The following is a 17,960-nucleotide window of genomic DNA, read 5'->3' on the forward strand; positions in this document are numbered from 1 at the left end:
CACCAGCAGTTTTTCACAGCTGATAAGTCTAGAAAGAAGACTCTTGTATTTGCTGAGAGCATGCAACAGTATTAGCAGCTGACAATGCGGTATCTACATGGGTTTGTGTTTTGTAACGGAATATCAACCCAAGAACCTGCATGGCCATAAAAAAATTGTCAAAATCCTAATATCCTCTAACAACGTAGCATTCTAGATATCAAAAATTAATCTAATTTAGAATCAAGAGGTAATTTCTTTCAAAAACACAAACACTCTGTTTAGTTTTGTAAGACAAATACTTCAATGCTTCCTTAGGCTGTAGACCCAATATAAAAATCAAAACCATGCTGTTCTGGTGAGCTTACAATCTAAGTGACAAACACACAGCTGGGACAAAACGAAACAAAAGCCTGGTGACATTGTGCACTTTATCTTATCACTAGATGGTCTGTGCTCCACTTTAAAGGCTGAAGCTTTGTATGTTTATAAACTAATAAACCAGAAAGGTAAAGTGGAGAAAAGAAAGGATGGTACAAATGCATGCAGAAGGAAGAGGGAAATTCATTAGTAAGGACCAGAAGGGGAAAAAAAAAAAAAAGCCATGTTGCCAGTAACAGAGCTACAAGGTGGTAAGAACAGAATTTCTAAAAGCTAGTTAATTATAAAAACATAACTCTTTCAATTCAGTTTTAAAAGCAACCGGAAAGTTTAGAATCAGCAAAGTGTCCATCCAAACACAGCAGACACAGCTCCTAATATTGTACTTCACGTAAGCTACCGTGAAAGAGTTCAATATTGTACTTCATATGAGTTACTGTGATAGAGTTTGAAAAACAGAAGTGCATCAGAGCTATCAATCACTACCTCTCCCAAGTGAAAGTTTTCAGTCAAGCTACTGCTCAAAAATGGTGCCAATAAGAAAGGCCATTTTCTACAGATCTTTGCAGCTCCTTAGCCCCATGAATTGCCAACTGCTTTGCTACAGATTAAATGGAACTGCATGTGATGGAGAACAGACTCACTAACCTCAACTCTGATATCATAGTGGCAGGCAAACGACTTTGTTGTGTGCAACTAATCGGACAGTCAGAATTCATAACTGAGGATGCTTCTCTCTTCGTGCAAGTTGTCATGGCTTAACCCACGACAGCTGCTTGCTCACTCCCCACACCCTCTGAGTGGGATAGGGGACAGAACTAAAACAGAAGGAAAAAACTCTGGGCTGAGATAAACACAGTTTAATAGGACAACAAAACAATACTAATATTCTACTAATAATACATAACACAAAAATAATAACACAAAAATAAAAATAAAAGAAATTTCTCAGTACAACCCTTCACAAAGCTCCAGTCACACCAAACAGACTGTCTCAGAGCACCCTGGTCCTGAACAGCTCAACCCACTGAGTGAGGAAAGAGATAACAGGCAGAAGTGCCCAAAGGCCAACTGAAAAACAGCAGAGCAGCAAAAGGCCAAACTAACACTGAATTGAACCAGAATGGAACCAAACTAATGAAATGGAAAACCCAAACTAACAGAACTATCTAGCTGGAAAAGTCAACTCTAATTATATATGAAGCATGACACTAATGGTGGGAAATATTTCATTTATCAACCTGGATGTCAGTCCAGGTGCTGTCCTGCCTGTGCCCCACTCCTACCAATTTGTACCTGCAGCTGAACATCCAAAGTCCTTGGCTTTCCAGGCAACACCCAAGATATCAGTGAGTTCTTACACTCTTCAAAATTCCCAAAAACACAGCTAGACAGTAAAAGAAAAACATGAACTCTCTCCCAGGGAACAACCGGTGTTATCCCATTATTCTCATAGAAAACCTAAACAAAAGACTGTGCTAGCTATGAAGGATAAAATATTCTAGTTGCATGAAGAAAATTAGCTCAATTTCAGTTAAACCAGTACACAAGTAATTGTGAGACATCTTTCAGGAGTAATCTATTTTATATTAATACAGGAGACACTGAAAGCCTGGTAAGACCTACTGAATATTCACAGGACAATTTTACATTTCACATGACAAATCCATCAGTCTAACAAGTACTTCTCGTTTATTTAATTATGTAACCACAAATACTCCTTTATAAAGAAGCAGGAGCACAATTGTTATTGTTACTGTTACTGACGTATAAAAATAAATGGCCTTCTGAGACAAATGTCTGATGAGTATCAGCAAGAGGTTAGCATCTCAGGGATTAAATTACTAAAGAAAAAACAGCACAAGAGGCAAGACCTCCTAGTTTGCACTGACGTTATCTGTGTCATATTGTTCACAATACACAACCACTTACATCTTTATTAGGGAATACGTTGTTCATTTTGCAACCACATTTCACAAAAAAAATGTACCAAGATTGTATTTAATCCTATTTAGGAAAAAGCCGCATAAAATAATTCAGTAAGTTATTCTGCTTACAGTTCTGAGATGAAAGTATAATCCTGAAAGCATGGTGAAAACACATCTTATTTTCTTCTAATGGCCACCTATAATTAAAAAAAGACTAAAAACTCAAATGCATATTTTAAAATATATTTATTCATAAAAAGGACAAACTATGAGCACTGGTGTCACAAGTAATTCCTTCTACAGCATGCCAAAATTCCAGGTTGTGGAGATCACTTCTGTTACAGAAGCACGGTCCCCTGTTTTGTCCTATTTGTTTAAATAATGTGTGTGCTTAGATTTAAAGCATGTATCCAGCTCAGTTCTAATACTGCAACAGCTAGAGACTGTAAAGCACACAAGATTTGTAAGAGCTGTCTGAATATAGACGTATTCAGCATTTAAAATGAATAGAGATAATTTAACAATCTAGGATTCCTACATGCATGCTTTACTTAAGCTTGTAGTTCATTTGAGTGATCTGATTCAACATCAGATCATTTAAAAAAAAAAAATCAGGAAGTTTAAAAACAAGAGTAGATGCAAATCATAAGCTAATAAGCACCTAGGTATTTAAGAAACGCTCCTCAAAATTAGTAGCTGGGCAAGGTACTCTTGGCTTCAAAGAGCTTACAAAACTGGTTTTGACTGGCAGAGTCATAGCACATAGTCCAAGAGCCTACAGGAGTTTTCATTAAATATTGAAGGCCAGCACTTATTCCTGTCATTGTTACAAGTTTGTTAAGATTAAAGAAAGGAAATGCTGAGCCATATTTATATATACAACTACATCAGACTATTCTTGTTGCACACAATTAACCCTTCAACACTTACTAAGGTAACTCCACCGATTATCACATCTCCTTCCTTGTTTGCATATATCTTCCCTTAATATCTAGAACCCTGTGAGTGAATACCTAGAATTCCCCATACTGTCTCAAGCTCTTATTTCATGCCATAATCAAACCAATTTTAAATTAAAAGCTACTAGTGTTAAAGGAGTAACACTTTCAATGAGCCAAACATAATGCTCCTTCGATCTCTTCATAAGCTAAAGAACCCCAGGCTTCTATATGTTGAGCATGAACAACCCTGTAAAAAACTGCGCTAGTCCACCTTAAGAGACACTAAAATATGGGTGCAAGCAGGAAAGACCACAACACTTAGGACCGCAGAGATGCCTTGTGAGACCTCACATTTAGTTCCCAAGTCAACCTATTAAACATCAATTGGCTTGTTTCAGCATTTCATAAAGCTTCATTCACGAACTAAAGTTTCTCATTTCAAGCACGCAAGTACTTAACGTTATCAGAATTAAAACACTAACAAGTTTTCCAATACCATCAATGAAAACTGTTTCATTAGCTTCTTCGTGCCAAGGAAAGCTTCTGAGGTTCCTAGACCATAAAATTCTTCTGATTTAAAAAAAAAAAAAAAAAGACTTTGAACAGCAGCTTCCAGAGTGGGATGCATTTAATATATTCCATTGGCATGCAAGAAGAAGAGAATATTTTTGTACCATTAATAAAGTAAAAAATTTTTAAATGTGTTAATTTCAGTTTTATGTAATTCTTTTTCTTCTTTTCAAACACTGGAACAGGCCTCCTAGAGAGGTGGTCATGCTCAAGGCCTCAAGCCCGTCAGTGTTTAAGATGCAGTTGGATAATGCCCTTAACAACACGTTTAAATTTTTGGTCAGCCCTAAATTAGTCAGACAGTTGGATGACATGATTGGTTTATGCCTCTTCCAACTGAAACAGCCTATTCTATTCTAGTTTTTAACGTCTATGTTGTGTATGCTTGATAATGTGGATACTAGCACAGTAGTACATGCATAGAATTCATAAAAAAATAATAATGTACACATATTGGGGGAGTGTGCTCAAAATCTTTCACCAATACTGTGCACGATCAAAAACATTCACATTGATCAGTGGCCTTTCTATCTACAATCCGGTCTCTCTCTGCAAAATAACATGTAGAATAGTCAAGAACTTTTTGGCTCAAAAGCACCAACAGAATTCCATCTATTTTTACCTACACCATTTATCCCAGTTTCTAATCTTCACACATTTATGGTTTTCAAACCAGAAAACGATCCATACTTTGGGATAAACTTTCCTTAGTTCTATTAGCTGTTAGCACAAGGCAGGTGAAAAGGAACTTTAAACACTATCACTTGAAAAATACACATACTGATGTAAATTCATACACCTGGCAGTATTTCAAAGTGCCCCATTCTGGAAAAATTCAAACCAGAACTCCACCAATCACATCACCTCATTCTTAGATGAAACCTTTCATACATAGTTGAGATAGTAATGTCTGAACAAGAACATTAGCCTGAAGGCTTTTCTACTTCAAGAAACTGAATTAGTTCAGCCTGACCAGAATTTAGCCTTGTTCCAAAGAAACTTCTGACAAATGAAAATATTTTCTAGAATGCAATAATTCAATAATTTTTGTTTTACAGAAGTGCAACATACAATTTTAAGCTTCTCATTCAAAACCAAACAAAATCCAAAACACACACACAAACCCCACCCCTGCCAGTCCCCTGCCCCCCCAAAGCCCCACCATAACACCCAAACCTCAAGCTATATGCATAAAAATGCAAGAGATTCTCTTAAAAAATGCCCTTAACAGGAAGCTTTGTCTTACAGGATTTTGCTAACAGCTGGGTGTCCACAGAAGTAGTGAGATTGTAACACACTTTTTAGTCTAACATGAGTAAGCGACCAAGCCTGGCAAAGCCAAGCACCTTCCTCAAAAGCACCCATTACATACCAAATTAGAATGTATTTTTAAAAATGTTATGACCTGTAAGTTTGCTCAACTATTCTGCATCAAGGGGTTTCTTTTAGTGCTGTGTCTGTAGCCAGTTACACAACATTCAATATTTCAAAACAAGTCCAAGCACGTAAGTTAATGAACGTTGTCCTCAGGAACAGACCATAAAGTAAACTATCTTCTAGACAACAGGGCACATTTTGAGAAGCTTTCTACAAACCTGTTCTTTCTTTATTTTTTTTCTGTTATTCCTGAAAAAGAAGCTTAGTTGTGCTCCGTTGATGGCCTAAAACTGTAAGTTTAAAAACTGGCAAAAACTAGAAAAGTGCAAGCTTTATCTATACTATGTGCCACAAACCTAAGAAAACAGAGGCCATGTGATGATGTTCACACAGCATAGTTACTGGGCTAGGATGTCCTAACTGGACAAAAAAACAGCATCAGCACCCAGCCCAGGAAATAATTAACAGCCATGCAGAGCACAACATAAGGCAAAGTGATGAAATCTCCACACAACAAGATTTTAAGGGTATGACTGTCATTCGATACCTTACAGTATCGTCTTTCTAAAACCGGACTGTTAGTTTTCTCCTGTAATTTGAGATGAACTCTATAAATTATCTGGAGTTGGAGATATTTTTAGACAGATTTAGGATCTAATCTAGGCAGCATTTAAGAGGATCCAGCATCAAAATGTAAAGTCAATATCACAACTGTGTCATTGACTGCATAAATCAAACTAACAAACAGCATTTTTGTTACCATGCTAATTCAAAGTGAATTAAAAGCAAAGCATTTAATGTCAGTTATTCAAACACTGTCAAACTGGTTGTTGCTAGAGTAGCAGCTTCCACGGAAAAGCCATGACAATTCTTCCGTGCAGCACCACAAACCCTTTAAACTTTTCACAAAAAGAAAAGTTCGCAAACTTCTGTGTTATATTGTGTTACACAGAATGTCACAGTCTGTCCCATGTTTAAAAAGTTTCATATCTCTTACATTCATATGTTCTTTTATATAAAACACACGACACATTAAGGCAGAAAACACAAAGCATATTTGCAAAAAAAAAGCATTTCCAAAAATATTCTTAAGCTTATGTGCTATATAATGCCAAACCGAAAAATAAAGTTGGTTAAAAGTCTCGTTTTCAGGAATAACAGGTGTTAACTCCAAGAACATTGATTTTACTTATTTTCTTAACGCTATATTGCTACCACTAAACATTGTGGCTTAATTCCTCTGATTCAAAAACGATGGTGTATTCTGTAAGACTTGGTGTCAAGTTTCACAACCCTTTCTGGAACAGGAACGAAAATAAAATATTTTGCAGATGAGAGGGCTTTTCAGCTGCAAGAGCTGGGTCTGAGGGCTAACAGGTCAGATACTCACTCTGCAGTACCAGACGCTTAGCTGAGATGGGGATAACACCGCGAAGAAAACTCTCTGGGGATCCGTCTGGATGTGAAGAGGTTGCTCCAGGGACTCCAGAGGACACAACAGTCTCTTGGGCCAGCCGCTGAGAAAATACATGGCTGTAGATTTCCCTTCCCGAACAGCGGGCTCTCAGCTCACTCTAGCCTAGGCGGGGGGGCGGCGGGGACATCAGCCGAAGGACAGATGCAGGAGGGCTCGCTGCCTGCTCGACGGCCTCCGGACGAAGGGCTCTGACCAACGGCCCGGGGCCGACCATGCATAATCCCCAGCACAGCGGCGGGACCCCTGTGCTCACCGTCACCGCCCGAGAGGGGGCCGGCCAAGGCCTCCTCGCCGCCGGGGCAACAGGCCGTCGCCCCCAACCACCGCTGCCGCCGGTGCTCTCGCGCGGGCGTGGGGGCAGGGAGCGCTGCAGCCGCCGAGGGGAGGAGAGTCCGGGGAGGGGCGAGAGCCGAGTGGGCCGCGGCCTGGGGGAGGCGGCGGGGGAGACGGCCGGTCACTGCTCCGAGCGGGCTCGCGGGAGCTGCGGCGGCTGCAGCGGCGGTTCCTCCCTCCTGCGGGTGCCTCGCCCGCCCACACTCTGTGTCGCTGTCGTCGCCGCCGCCGAGGCCCCGGCCGCCATCTCCCTCCTGCTCCGCTCCGGCGCCCGAACACCGCGGCACCGAGCGCGACGGCGGCCCCGCGGCGGAGAGAGGGGGGAGGGCGGAGAGAGGGGGAGGGTGGAGAGAGGGGGAGGGCGGGGCGGGGCCGCGCGCGGAGGCGCTCATTGGCCCTGGCAGTGGGACCGCGCGGAAGTGACGTCAGAGGTGTGTGATGCTCCCGGCCCAGAGAGACTCCGTGTCAAGGTTCCGGGCGAACAGGCGCGTGCCAGCGCCGAAGGCGGGGCGGGAATGAGCGGTGGGAGCGCGTGCGCGCGGAGGCGGGGCGGGGGGAACGAGGGGCGGACAGCAGTAGCGCGAGGGGCGTTCTGCGCAGGCGCGCAGAGGCACCGCCTGCACCTGGGCGTCTGCGGGGGGGTGCGCGTGGGGCGGTTGGTGCCAGGGGCGGGCTGTGGCTGCCGGGGATGTGCGCGGTCCCGCTGCGGGCCTCCCGTCACGGGACGTGTCCGCGGTGGGGTAAAAGCCGCTCTGGCTCACGGCGGTGGCGGTCGGGCTGCTGACACGTCGCAGCCTGGGGAGGCTCGGGCTTCCCGGAGCCTTTGCACGGAGCAGGTCCCTCTCGCGTCCAGCCTGCCACTTAAAAGGTGCAGAAGTGGTTTGGTGACAAGGGGTGCCGGGGAGGGCTGCCGTGGGGGAGGAGCACGAGTCCAGGCGTGAAAGACCTGTGAGTCGGTAGCGGGGCCGTTGCTGCCGAGGCCGCGTTTTGGGGACACACGGGCACAGGGCTAGGGAGCGGTGCAGGTGCAGCACCGTGGTTTTGGCGTCAGGCCTCTGCCAGGCACTGGAACAAACATTTCTTTCAAGTGATGAGTTGGATCAGGGATCTGATTAATCTAAAAAAAAAAAGCAACTTTTTTTTTTCCTATGTTATTTTTAATCCAAAACCTGTTCCTTAATCTTGTTACCATTGTTACCACGGTTTGCCGAAATGGATTTATTCACACTTTAAAAGAGCGTGGGACCATGTAGTGTGAAGGATGAAAAGTAGAAACTAAAGCTGTGACTTCAGATGTAGTGAGTGAGGCTTGTTAGCCTCCTCTTGTAATTGGAAAATAAAAGGAGATGGAAGACAACTAAGGGCAGATGTCCACACTGCTGCAAGGGCAGTACCTGTGTTGGAAAGAAAAAGCTTTCTTTTGGAAGTTGACTTGAACCAGTCCCACAGCATTGCTTGTTAAAGGAGTTCTTCTGGACTGGGCAGTCACGAAACAGATCTCACTACTTGCAAATTACCCAGTTCCCATGGAAGAACATTGTCCCAACACCAAAAGCCTGCTCTCTCCTGGCGTCTCTGTGGGATTAAATTGTTGTTACCATATGAATACCACGTTCCAGCTGAAATACTTCATCTGAACACAAACACAGAAAAAGAAGTGAGTTATAAGAATGCATATGTTAGAATCCAGGCAAAACCATAATATACCTCAAAAAAAACCCAAAAAACAAACAAAAAAAACAACAAAAAAAAAAAAAACAAAAAAAAAAAACAAACAAACAAAAAAAAAACACGGTAAAAAGGCAAAATGCCAAGATAGTGCATACCCTTGACTTTTAAGTGGGCAACTTGGAAATGTGTTACCATCAAATTCCCTGCTGTCAGATGCCAGTCAGTGCTGCTGCTACAAACACCTTCCTTGCTATAGTCTCTTTTCTGAACCCTTTTTGGCCTGCTTTTTTGATAGCCTTCTGTATCAGGAAGTTGAAATAATATTCAGGATTGTAGCAGCATCTCATTCATTAGCTCCCCTTATATTCCTGGCATTACAAAATAAATACCGCAAAATAAATCCTGAAGAATAGGTATGACTTTTAGAATCATCTTTTTTGATTAATTTTGTTTTTCCAAGTTCATCTTACTTGCTGAAAGTACAGAGAAATTTCTCAAAGAAAATCCATGAAACAGTAAGGGGCCTGTGTGTCTTTCATACTTATTTGTAGCTTCCTTAGTTAATGCTGCAGCATCCTGACACATGTGCATATAAGAGGCAAACTCGCTTCCAACTCATGCTGTTCCTGTGGAACAATGCCAGACTGTGTGCTGAGAGTAGTATTAATGAAGAAAACAGCTACTGCTGTTAATAGCAACTACATTGTATGATTTTGTTGTGACTACACTGTGCAAAAAGTAAAGAGGATGAAGTCGTTGTAATGTTTGCATTGCTGTGATTGTTGCTTTCTCTCTGGAAAGGCATGAGGCACATAATTGAAATTAGAAATAATTATGGCGCAGGGGTTTGTTAAAAGCATGACTATCAAAATCCTCGCATCAGTGATATTAATATTATCTAAACTATGTCATTTTGGTACATTTTTGTGGGCTGAATCAAGAACATATTTAGATGCCTGGAATGGTAATTTGATGATAGTAGACTTTTTAAAAATCATAGACTGTTTGTACTTGAGTACAAAAACATAAGCACATTTTTTTTAGTGTTGTGGTATGGGAATGCAACTCAGAGTACCCTGGGATGCAAAAGTTTTGTAGAAATGAAATGCACGCAGAGGACCAAGCTCATGAAAGTTTCTTGAGCAGATCTGGCAGTGGCTACCAAGGCGCAATTACAGGATATAGCAGTAGGACTGAGATAACAAAGCTTGACAGAGTTGTGAAAGCCCTTTATGCACAAAAGTCCAGTTGTCAGTTATCATCAAGTTCACCTAACTGAAGATAAGACTTGCTTGCAGCTGCTTACTCAGCGACAGTTGTGTTGTTTTGGGAACGGCACTCATGGGATAGCTGTGTCCTGAAAAGGAAGAGCTGCTCGAGCAGACCTGTGGGAACATCCAAAGGGATTGAAATATCATAAGCCCAGATACATAAATCTCAATATTTGCAAGCTAGTGAAAGCAAGGAGAGTAAACTGCTGGTGGCAAAAGTAGATCTGGGATGAGAATGTTGCAGGAGGGTAAGTATTCTGCACAGTTGCCACTGTGAGACTCCTGCTGTTGATTTGCAGCTATAGCCGTGAATTTTCATTGAGGCTGTGCAGCTTGCTCTCACCTAATGTTCTGTCTGCAGCTGTTGCATGAATAATTATGAAAGGTCAGTCCTTGTGTGTGACGTTTTTAAAAATGTCCCTTCCTCCCACTGTTATCACTGCGAACAACAGCTCAAAGGTTAAAAAAACAAAAAAAGAAGTACAGAAAAACTTTTAGTGAGACATGGTAATAGTTAATCACATGAAGTTTTTGCCAGGCTGTTTTAAGATGCAGGCATTATGTCATATAAGCTGCAGAAAGTGTGTGACAATATGTGAGCATCTGTGCTATGTACATCAAAATATCTTTATTAAACCATCTAAAATTCTTAAAACTGTGGAACAAATTACTCCTTTACATTGCAGATTTCTGCTGCTGAAATGTGAACATTGCCATAGATTAGCCTGTTACTTTAATTCCCTGTTTTATTAGTCATCCTTTGAGCCACCAAAAATTGACTTTTTCATTGGAAACAGATCCATATTGAATTAATTTTCCTATAGACCATCTACAGGGATTATTTCAGAGAGTGAGTTATAATGGTTTTTAACATCCTTAAAGATCAAATCTAAAGAAAAGTCAATATATTAATACCAGAATCAAAAAAGAAACCATAGCAGTAAAAGGGAAGTTATTTGCTATAAGACCGCACCAAAATCTTACATATTTTAAAAGGAAAAGAAGAAAAAATGAGAACAGTGGTTACTCAGCTGCAAAGCCATGAGATTTAATAAAGTACAGAGAAAAATCACACTGATTATTGGAGGCATTTTCTGAATTCAGTCAAGAGAGATGGAAAGAGTATTCCTGTGAAGAGACTGTTAGGAAGAAGGGGAAGAACAGTGTATTATATTGTTACTGCAAAATCAAAGTCAGCAATAGGTGCTTATGTAAAGTAAGGTCATAACCTAAAATACTGGGACAATACTTATTTATTACGCTCCATCATTATACCACTCAAAACAATCATCCTGGAATAGACCAGTACAGTTCTTTTGGATTAATTTGATAGATTTTTACTCACTTTCTGTCAAATTACTTTTTATTTATATACCTAGCTATGGTTGAATAGAATAAATAATAGTGAGCAAAGAAAGTGCAAGTAATAAAATTAATTGGATGCATTGCACCCATTTTTCCTAGTAGTCATTTATTCATAAATGGTCACAAAATCATTTGGCAATGTCATTTACCATTTGATAGCATATAAGTTTCACCCTTTTTATAGTGGTATGTCTTTTCATGCAAGTCAGACAGTACTGTTTTCAGCGCCTCTCTGGACAAATTATGTAACTAACCAGCAGTATGAACTAGTAATGTTAGAACTCAGTTTCCTGTGTTTTGCAATAAGGTTTTGTAATAACGTTTGTTGGGGTTTTTTTCAGTGGCTGGACTGAACAAAAGACACATTTTTATTCTGAATTTTGGAAATGTGTATATTATTCAGATGTGGCTATCACCAAGCATTCAAGAACCCAAACCTAAAATTTACAATTAAATTATTAAATTTGCTAGTGAATTTTGGAGTGGAAATATATGTGGTCATAGTTATGGTTTAGTTAGGTTTGAAATCAAATAAATTTGATCCCAAAAGACTTTTTAATGTTTACTTCTCTCTGAGAAAATAGGGAAATCAAAGCAGAGCTCTTACCCATGCATTAACAGCCATATACAATATATAAAGTCAAATATTAAGGGAGAAAAAAATTTGGAAGTTCTGAAAGCAACTCATATCACTTAATGGATTAATCATTGTCAGCATCAATAAATAAATGTGCCAAAACCATGGGCTGTCAGATTTAACATACTGCCACAACATTTGCAGATTTGGGTTCTTTGGAATAAAATCCATGTAGAAACAACACAGGACTTTTAGTTTGGTTTTCATAATTCTATAAATTCAGTAGGAAGTTATTTTTTAAAAAATTTTCTCTTCTACGTCAGTGAAAATATGCTTAGAAATACATTACCTTCTTTCAGACTTCATTATCTGGGTTTCAGTGACTGATGAATATGCTCTTAGTTTCATGAGTAGCATGCCACTGAAGTATTTGCTTTGTGAACACAATTGTTTTGCCAAAAGCCATTGTGGTTTCTGAACATGTCTAGAGAATTGCATTCCTTGAAGGTATTTGGTATTTGATACTAGGAGGATTAAATGTTCAGAATCATGGATAATTTTTTAAGTCGTGGCTTTAGGAAATGTTTATTCTTTCAGATTCTGGAACACAAAATGCAGCCTCTTAAGGAAAGCACCAACATTATGAACTGCAGATCATTTAATTGGATTGGATCACCTCTGATCAGTAAAAAGCTGTATCACTGTAAACAAACTGTCCAAAGAACCATGCAAGCTGCCATGCATGGGAAGAATTGAATTAAACTTTTTTGGGGTGATGGCTGTGTGTTTTTACCAGGTAACACCCCCTACCTGAAATACAAGGTGCACAGTGCAGTTACAGTGTATTAACATGGATATGGCATTGCAGACAAAATGGATAGAGATATAGGAGTTCTTGTCTGTGGAAGCATTGGTAAATAGGATGACCTAGACTTGTCATATCTTATACGTTTAAATCATTGGTTTTACGAGGTGTTTCTGGAATTCTGCGAACATTTGCTGTGTTGTATGATCCGAAACTCACGCAAGTGCACTTGAATTGTAGTGCTATATATGCTATATTGGTAGATGTTACCACACATGTTATCTGTAATAAATCGTGCCCTGACTATGCTATTGAATTTCAAGAAGAATGTTTTCAGTCTGAAGATGAACAGTAAAGGAGAACACATGTGTTGGGGATGGGAATCTGACCTGGTAGGCTGTTGGATATCATCTGCAGCATGGGACACCACCTCTATCCAAGAAGCAGGGTCATGACTTACAGGTGTCAAGATGCAAAACAAATTTGCAAGCACCTTCTTAAGCAGGATACAAGGGACAAGGTGAAAGAAAATAAGAGAACAGGGGGATTTTCTTGTATATGATTAGTTGATATTATTTTTAATTTTTTCTTGTGTGTCTCTTCATTGTAGGCACTTGTCTGGACTGAGATGCATACATATTAAGTAATCGCTGGCAGGGTATTAAGATGCCTGTAGCATTAGCAATGCTCTCTGCAGGCTTTTATTTGGTAAGCAAAGAGAGCTGTAGCAACTCCACTCTATTTTGATTACTTGTTTATACTGATTCAGCTATTTCTTCTTATTTTTTTTGCTAGCAGTTCATCATCTGAACTTTGGAATTTATTCCCAAGATGCTTGGAAGCAAACACAGAGTGCTGCAAGTGAATATCCACAAAGTGCTATGCAAAAAATTACACACTTGTTTCAAGAGGCTGGTTTCCTGTCAGTTTGTGTGTTACAACCATTCGGCATCTTGGGCAACTGAAATTCCAGTTCTCATTTCTCTTCCCCTTAGCTTGTTTCTGACTATGCTGACCTGGCTGTGTCTTAAAGAAACAGGTGATCGGGTTTTAGTTTTTTGTGATCAGTGACTACACTGAAAAACATCTTTTTTGTAAGTGCCTTGTGTCAGATTCAGCCAAACTGATACTGATGTAGACCCGTCCCAGCATCCCTAAAATACAGGTGCAGGTAAAACTGAAATTGACACTGTCAGAGTGTTTTTTGAGCTGTTTTCTGTTCAAGTGCAATGTAAAATAAATTATGTTCAAACTCTGGTTTTGGTTTGGTTTTGTATTTGTTAATGGTCTATTGCAAACTTAAAATTATCTTCCGGTTGCAGAGCATTTATCTTTAGGTAAATTAAAACTGATCGCTCATCCCAAATCATCACTGAATAAATGATAACCCATTCAATGCAAGGGTATCATCAGCCTAAAGTAGAGCCTTTTCATTACTCTATTGATGAGTAAATTGCTCTTCTTCATGCCTATCACCTGCACATCAAACAGAATATGTTTTCCATTCAGGAGGCTCAGAGCAGTGAGGACAATTAAATGCCAAGAGTTCTAACTTCTGCTCTGAGACCATGCAGGGACATCTGTGTGGTCTCTAGGAAGTCACCTAAGTCTTTGTTGTTAAAAATCTTGTGAATAATATGTGCCTCACTGAACTGTTATGTGAGTAAATTAGTTAAGGAGACAGATTCCAAGTTGTTATGCAGCAGCTTGCACTTCAACTGAAGATCAAAAGGGGCAAAAGCTGCAGTATCAGGAGGAGCTGGTAATATATACACACAAGAATACTGTCAGTTATAGTCTCAGGTGGACCTCATAGATATTAAATCATCTATCAGAGAAATAAACCCGTTAAAGATTAATGCATTAGAAAAATTACCTAGAGTTGTTTGACTTTGCCCACATTAAGAAGAATTTCTGGTTAAGTATCCTATGGCCTGTTTAGAGGTTTGACCTTTGTAAATAAACACTGTGTGGAGCTATAGAGCTTGTTCTTCTGGAGCTGTAAATTAGATAGCATCAAAACAGCAAAATAAAAGGGGAAGTGCTATATGAATTTCTGCTCCTAGGCTACGCTCAAGTGGTCACATTTTCAGTCACTGAACCATGCCAACATTTCAGCAGTTCCTTGATAGAGTTAATTAGACATTTTTCTAAATGTAATCAAAACACTTGTTTCCAGTGACATGAGCTTAATAAAAAAAAGGAGAAGCATTTCAGCTTTTTAGGCCGTACCCACAAAACAAGTGGGAAACAAGCAGGTTGGAATGCTGGCAGAACACAATACAATTCCATACACCAATGCCTACTTGTTTTGTTAAGCATGTTATTTATCATTGGATGCCAGTTTTGCAGCTTGGATGCTGCTTTATGACTTTGCTTAATACTTATAGTAAATAAAGGACAATTAATGCAAAATAAAGACATACTGAGGCAGAAATGTTTCTATTACTCATCTTTTTGCAATCAATCATATGGTGAAACATAGCACCAATTGTTCTTAAACAATCCTGGGAAGCACAACTCTCAGTGTGACTGGCATATTTACAGTCTTATTAAGAATAATTACTAGGGTTTTTTTTTAAGAATACTATACTTCCATATTGAGAGTTATTTTTCTGTTTACTTCTGTCGGTCAATGAAAACTGCTGGCCAACCCCAAATATGTTGAAATTACCTCTGTGACTGAAAATGTGCATGCCTGCTAGAGGACAGAAGCTTAGTCAGAAGGCACCAGTTTAGCAAGCATGTGCTTTTAGTGCCTCTGTGACTCACATTGGCTTCAGTGGTACTTAAATGCATTAAACATCTTAGCACTTCTGTTGTGCCCTACTGTAAAGACGAGAGGTTTTATTCACATGTTGAAAATTAGTGAGCATGTCTGCAATGCACTCCTAAACCAGGGATACAATGTTAACCCTTAAACACTTCTTTAGTCATTGATGTTTTGCCCTAACAAATGCCAGCTCAATATTGCTTTACTGATAGCAATGAGAATGTTATTTTACCAGTGTGTAAGTTCAAGGTGTTCTTGTCACTTGAAAATGGTTGGCTACTCTCGTGCTTTCATGTCAAAAAGGAGCAGCAGGGGCAAGAAGAATGATCAAAAGCCTCATGATTGCAGGCTGCTGTCTAGGATCTGACCCAGGGCTAAGCTCAGTGAACAGAGTGTGGAAAATGATTGTATGTGACCTGAAAAGGACTGCAAATGTGAACATACATGCAAGATGTGTGAGTGAGGGTATGCATGTATTTTACTATTGACCCGCAAGACCAATCAACCAGAGGAGGAACTGGATCTGGTTACCTGCATGTCTGTGCTTATGTGAGTACAGTTTGTGTTTATGTGGGAATCACAGAAAGAAGAGATGAGGGGAAAACATTGCCAAATCTATCAAAACTGACAGTATGAATAAGTATCTTGTGTTCATTGCCCCTTCCAGTGTAGGACCTAGGGAGTATCCAATTAAGCTGGCCTCTGGATAGGCACCGAGTAAACAGAAGGAGGAAGTCAATGGGTCCACTTGAGTAGGCTGTTACATTGCAAACACATTTTCTTCCCATGTTATTATTTTTTCCGAAATCAATGGATCGGCGAGTACCATTTCTTGAAGAGCACAAAAAAGACTGCATAAGGGATAAAAATCATCATGCCCAGAATCAAAATCACTGCCAATTCTGTGTCACCTCCATTTGAGCAGTCCCAAACATTAAATGAGGCAAAACTCTCATGCTTCATCTGCAGTATCCAATGATGCTCCTTCAGCTTTTATTCAGACGACACATTTCAAAACAGCATATTTGTGTTCTTTGACAGAGTATCCATTTTATCCAGGAACCATGTCCAAACAGATAGAACTCTAATCAATCTCAATTGAAATGAAAAAGAGAACCTCAGTGATTCACCAATTACAAATTCGTTTTCAAGAGATGGATTTGCAAAATTTAATTTTCTGTTTAATTCCTCTGATAGATATCTGAGAGCTTGTGGAAGGCACACAGGCAAAACTGCTCTTGCAATCTTTGCTTTTCCAGCTGGAAAAAATTACAAGCTTGCAAGGCTTGTGAGCAGGCATAGGACATACATAACTGAAGTCAGCAGGAAAATTAAATGTATAGATCTAGTCCTTGAAAATGTTCCATTTTTGCAGCTTCTGTTGAACATAAAGGGTCTTGCAAGAGCAAGATTCAGCTCCGTGTGTACATGGGAAAACCAGATATGCTCTTGCTCAGCAAAATCTGGAGAAAAGCTAGATTTAAAATAAATGCTTGTTCGTGTGCACAAGTCTTGAATCATGTGACATTCTTGGCCATATGAGACTTCTGTCTTGTGATCCTCTTCCCTAAGTTTTAATACAGTCCTTGAAATATTGACATTTCACCCCTCCTTTCTTCATACTCGCACTAGGAACTGAATTTCAAAATAATACGCCTCTTGCAGAGACAGCAAAGTGAAATGCCAATGTTACAGGCAGAGTCCTGTGCTATGTTGCAAATGTGGCTGTAAAGATCTGAAGAGAAGCTTCCAAATGTGGTGTGAAAATCTGAATTAAGGAGCTGAAAACTGGACTTCTACCAGTAGAAGAATACAAGAGGTGCAGAAGTACAGGATTTTGCACCAAGAACTGGTCGTTATAATTTCATTATTGATGAAGCAGGTACAGCCACTTAGTATTCTGGTGTTTCAACATGTGAAGAGCAGCTAAAATACAAACCTCCCTCGTGTCAATAGCAATGAAAAGTACCACTGTTACACCTGTTTGACAAGGGCTAGGTGTCATTAAAATTGTGAGAACACTAGAGCTGGATTCTGAGTCTCTTTATTACAAAATGCATATGTGCTGCTATTGCATAGCAAATGATTTTTTTAAAAGAGAAGAATAAAGAAGAACAGATCTCACAGTGGTGATGCAATTTTCCCTCAATGTTTCCTATGAAAAGCAACTCTGGCTGTTCTCATGGCATCCAGAAACAGCCCTCACACACACCCAGCACCCGTGGACAGGGCACAGTGCTCAGGCACCAGCTTGTCTGATTATAGAGTCTGACTTGAAATGACACCAAATATTATAGCATGAAATATTCAGATCTCTATGTTTGTCAAATAAAGCCTTTGGAGACTTACCAGCAAAAAGGGATTATTTGAGACATCAACCAGACAGTGGTATTGTGACTCGGTGTTAGTTATGTAGGTAAAAATGTTAACAAATGTGTTGTGGTTTTTCTTTCTCCCTTTTCTGTGGCTGTTGGCACATATTACTCAAGACAAATATGAAATATGAAATATG

At 39.9% G+C, this 17,960-nt stretch overlaps 1 protein-coding gene and 1 long non-coding RNA gene across 3 annotated transcripts in view; one reads left to right on the top strand and one right to left on the bottom strand.

The window, feature by feature from the left end:
• The window catches only part of RIC1 (RIC1 homolog, RAB6A GEF complex partner 1), a 52,709-nt gene extending 45,416 nt beyond the window's left edge, over positions 1-7,293 (bottom strand). For both annotated transcript variants that reach the window (XM_065861245.2, XM_065861244.2), the window contains exon 1: positions 6,567-7,293. In XM_065861245.2, the coding sequence (XP_065717317.1) occupies positions 6,567-6,707 (141 nt within the window). In that variant the 5' untranslated portion in view covers positions 6,708-7,293. The remainder of the gene's footprint in view (positions 1-6,566) is intronic.
• A 1,479-nt stretch (positions 7,294-8,772) lies between these two features.
• On the top strand, positions 8,773-13,932 carry LOC139826512 (uncharacterized). The gene is made up of 2 exons (XR_011736618.1): positions 8,773-13,383; positions 13,471-13,932. It is a non-coding gene; the product is annotated as an uncharacterized lncRNA (long non-coding RNA).
• The last annotated feature ends 4,028 nt before the right edge of the window (positions 13,933-17,960 follow it).

This window comes from Patagioenas fasciata, chromosome Z, assembly GCF_037038585.1.
Source record: "Patagioenas fasciata isolate bPatFas1 chromosome Z, bPatFas1.hap1, whole genome shotgun sequence".
Lineage (NCBI taxonomy): Eukaryota > Metazoa > Chordata > Aves > Columbiformes > Columbidae > Patagioenas > Patagioenas fasciata.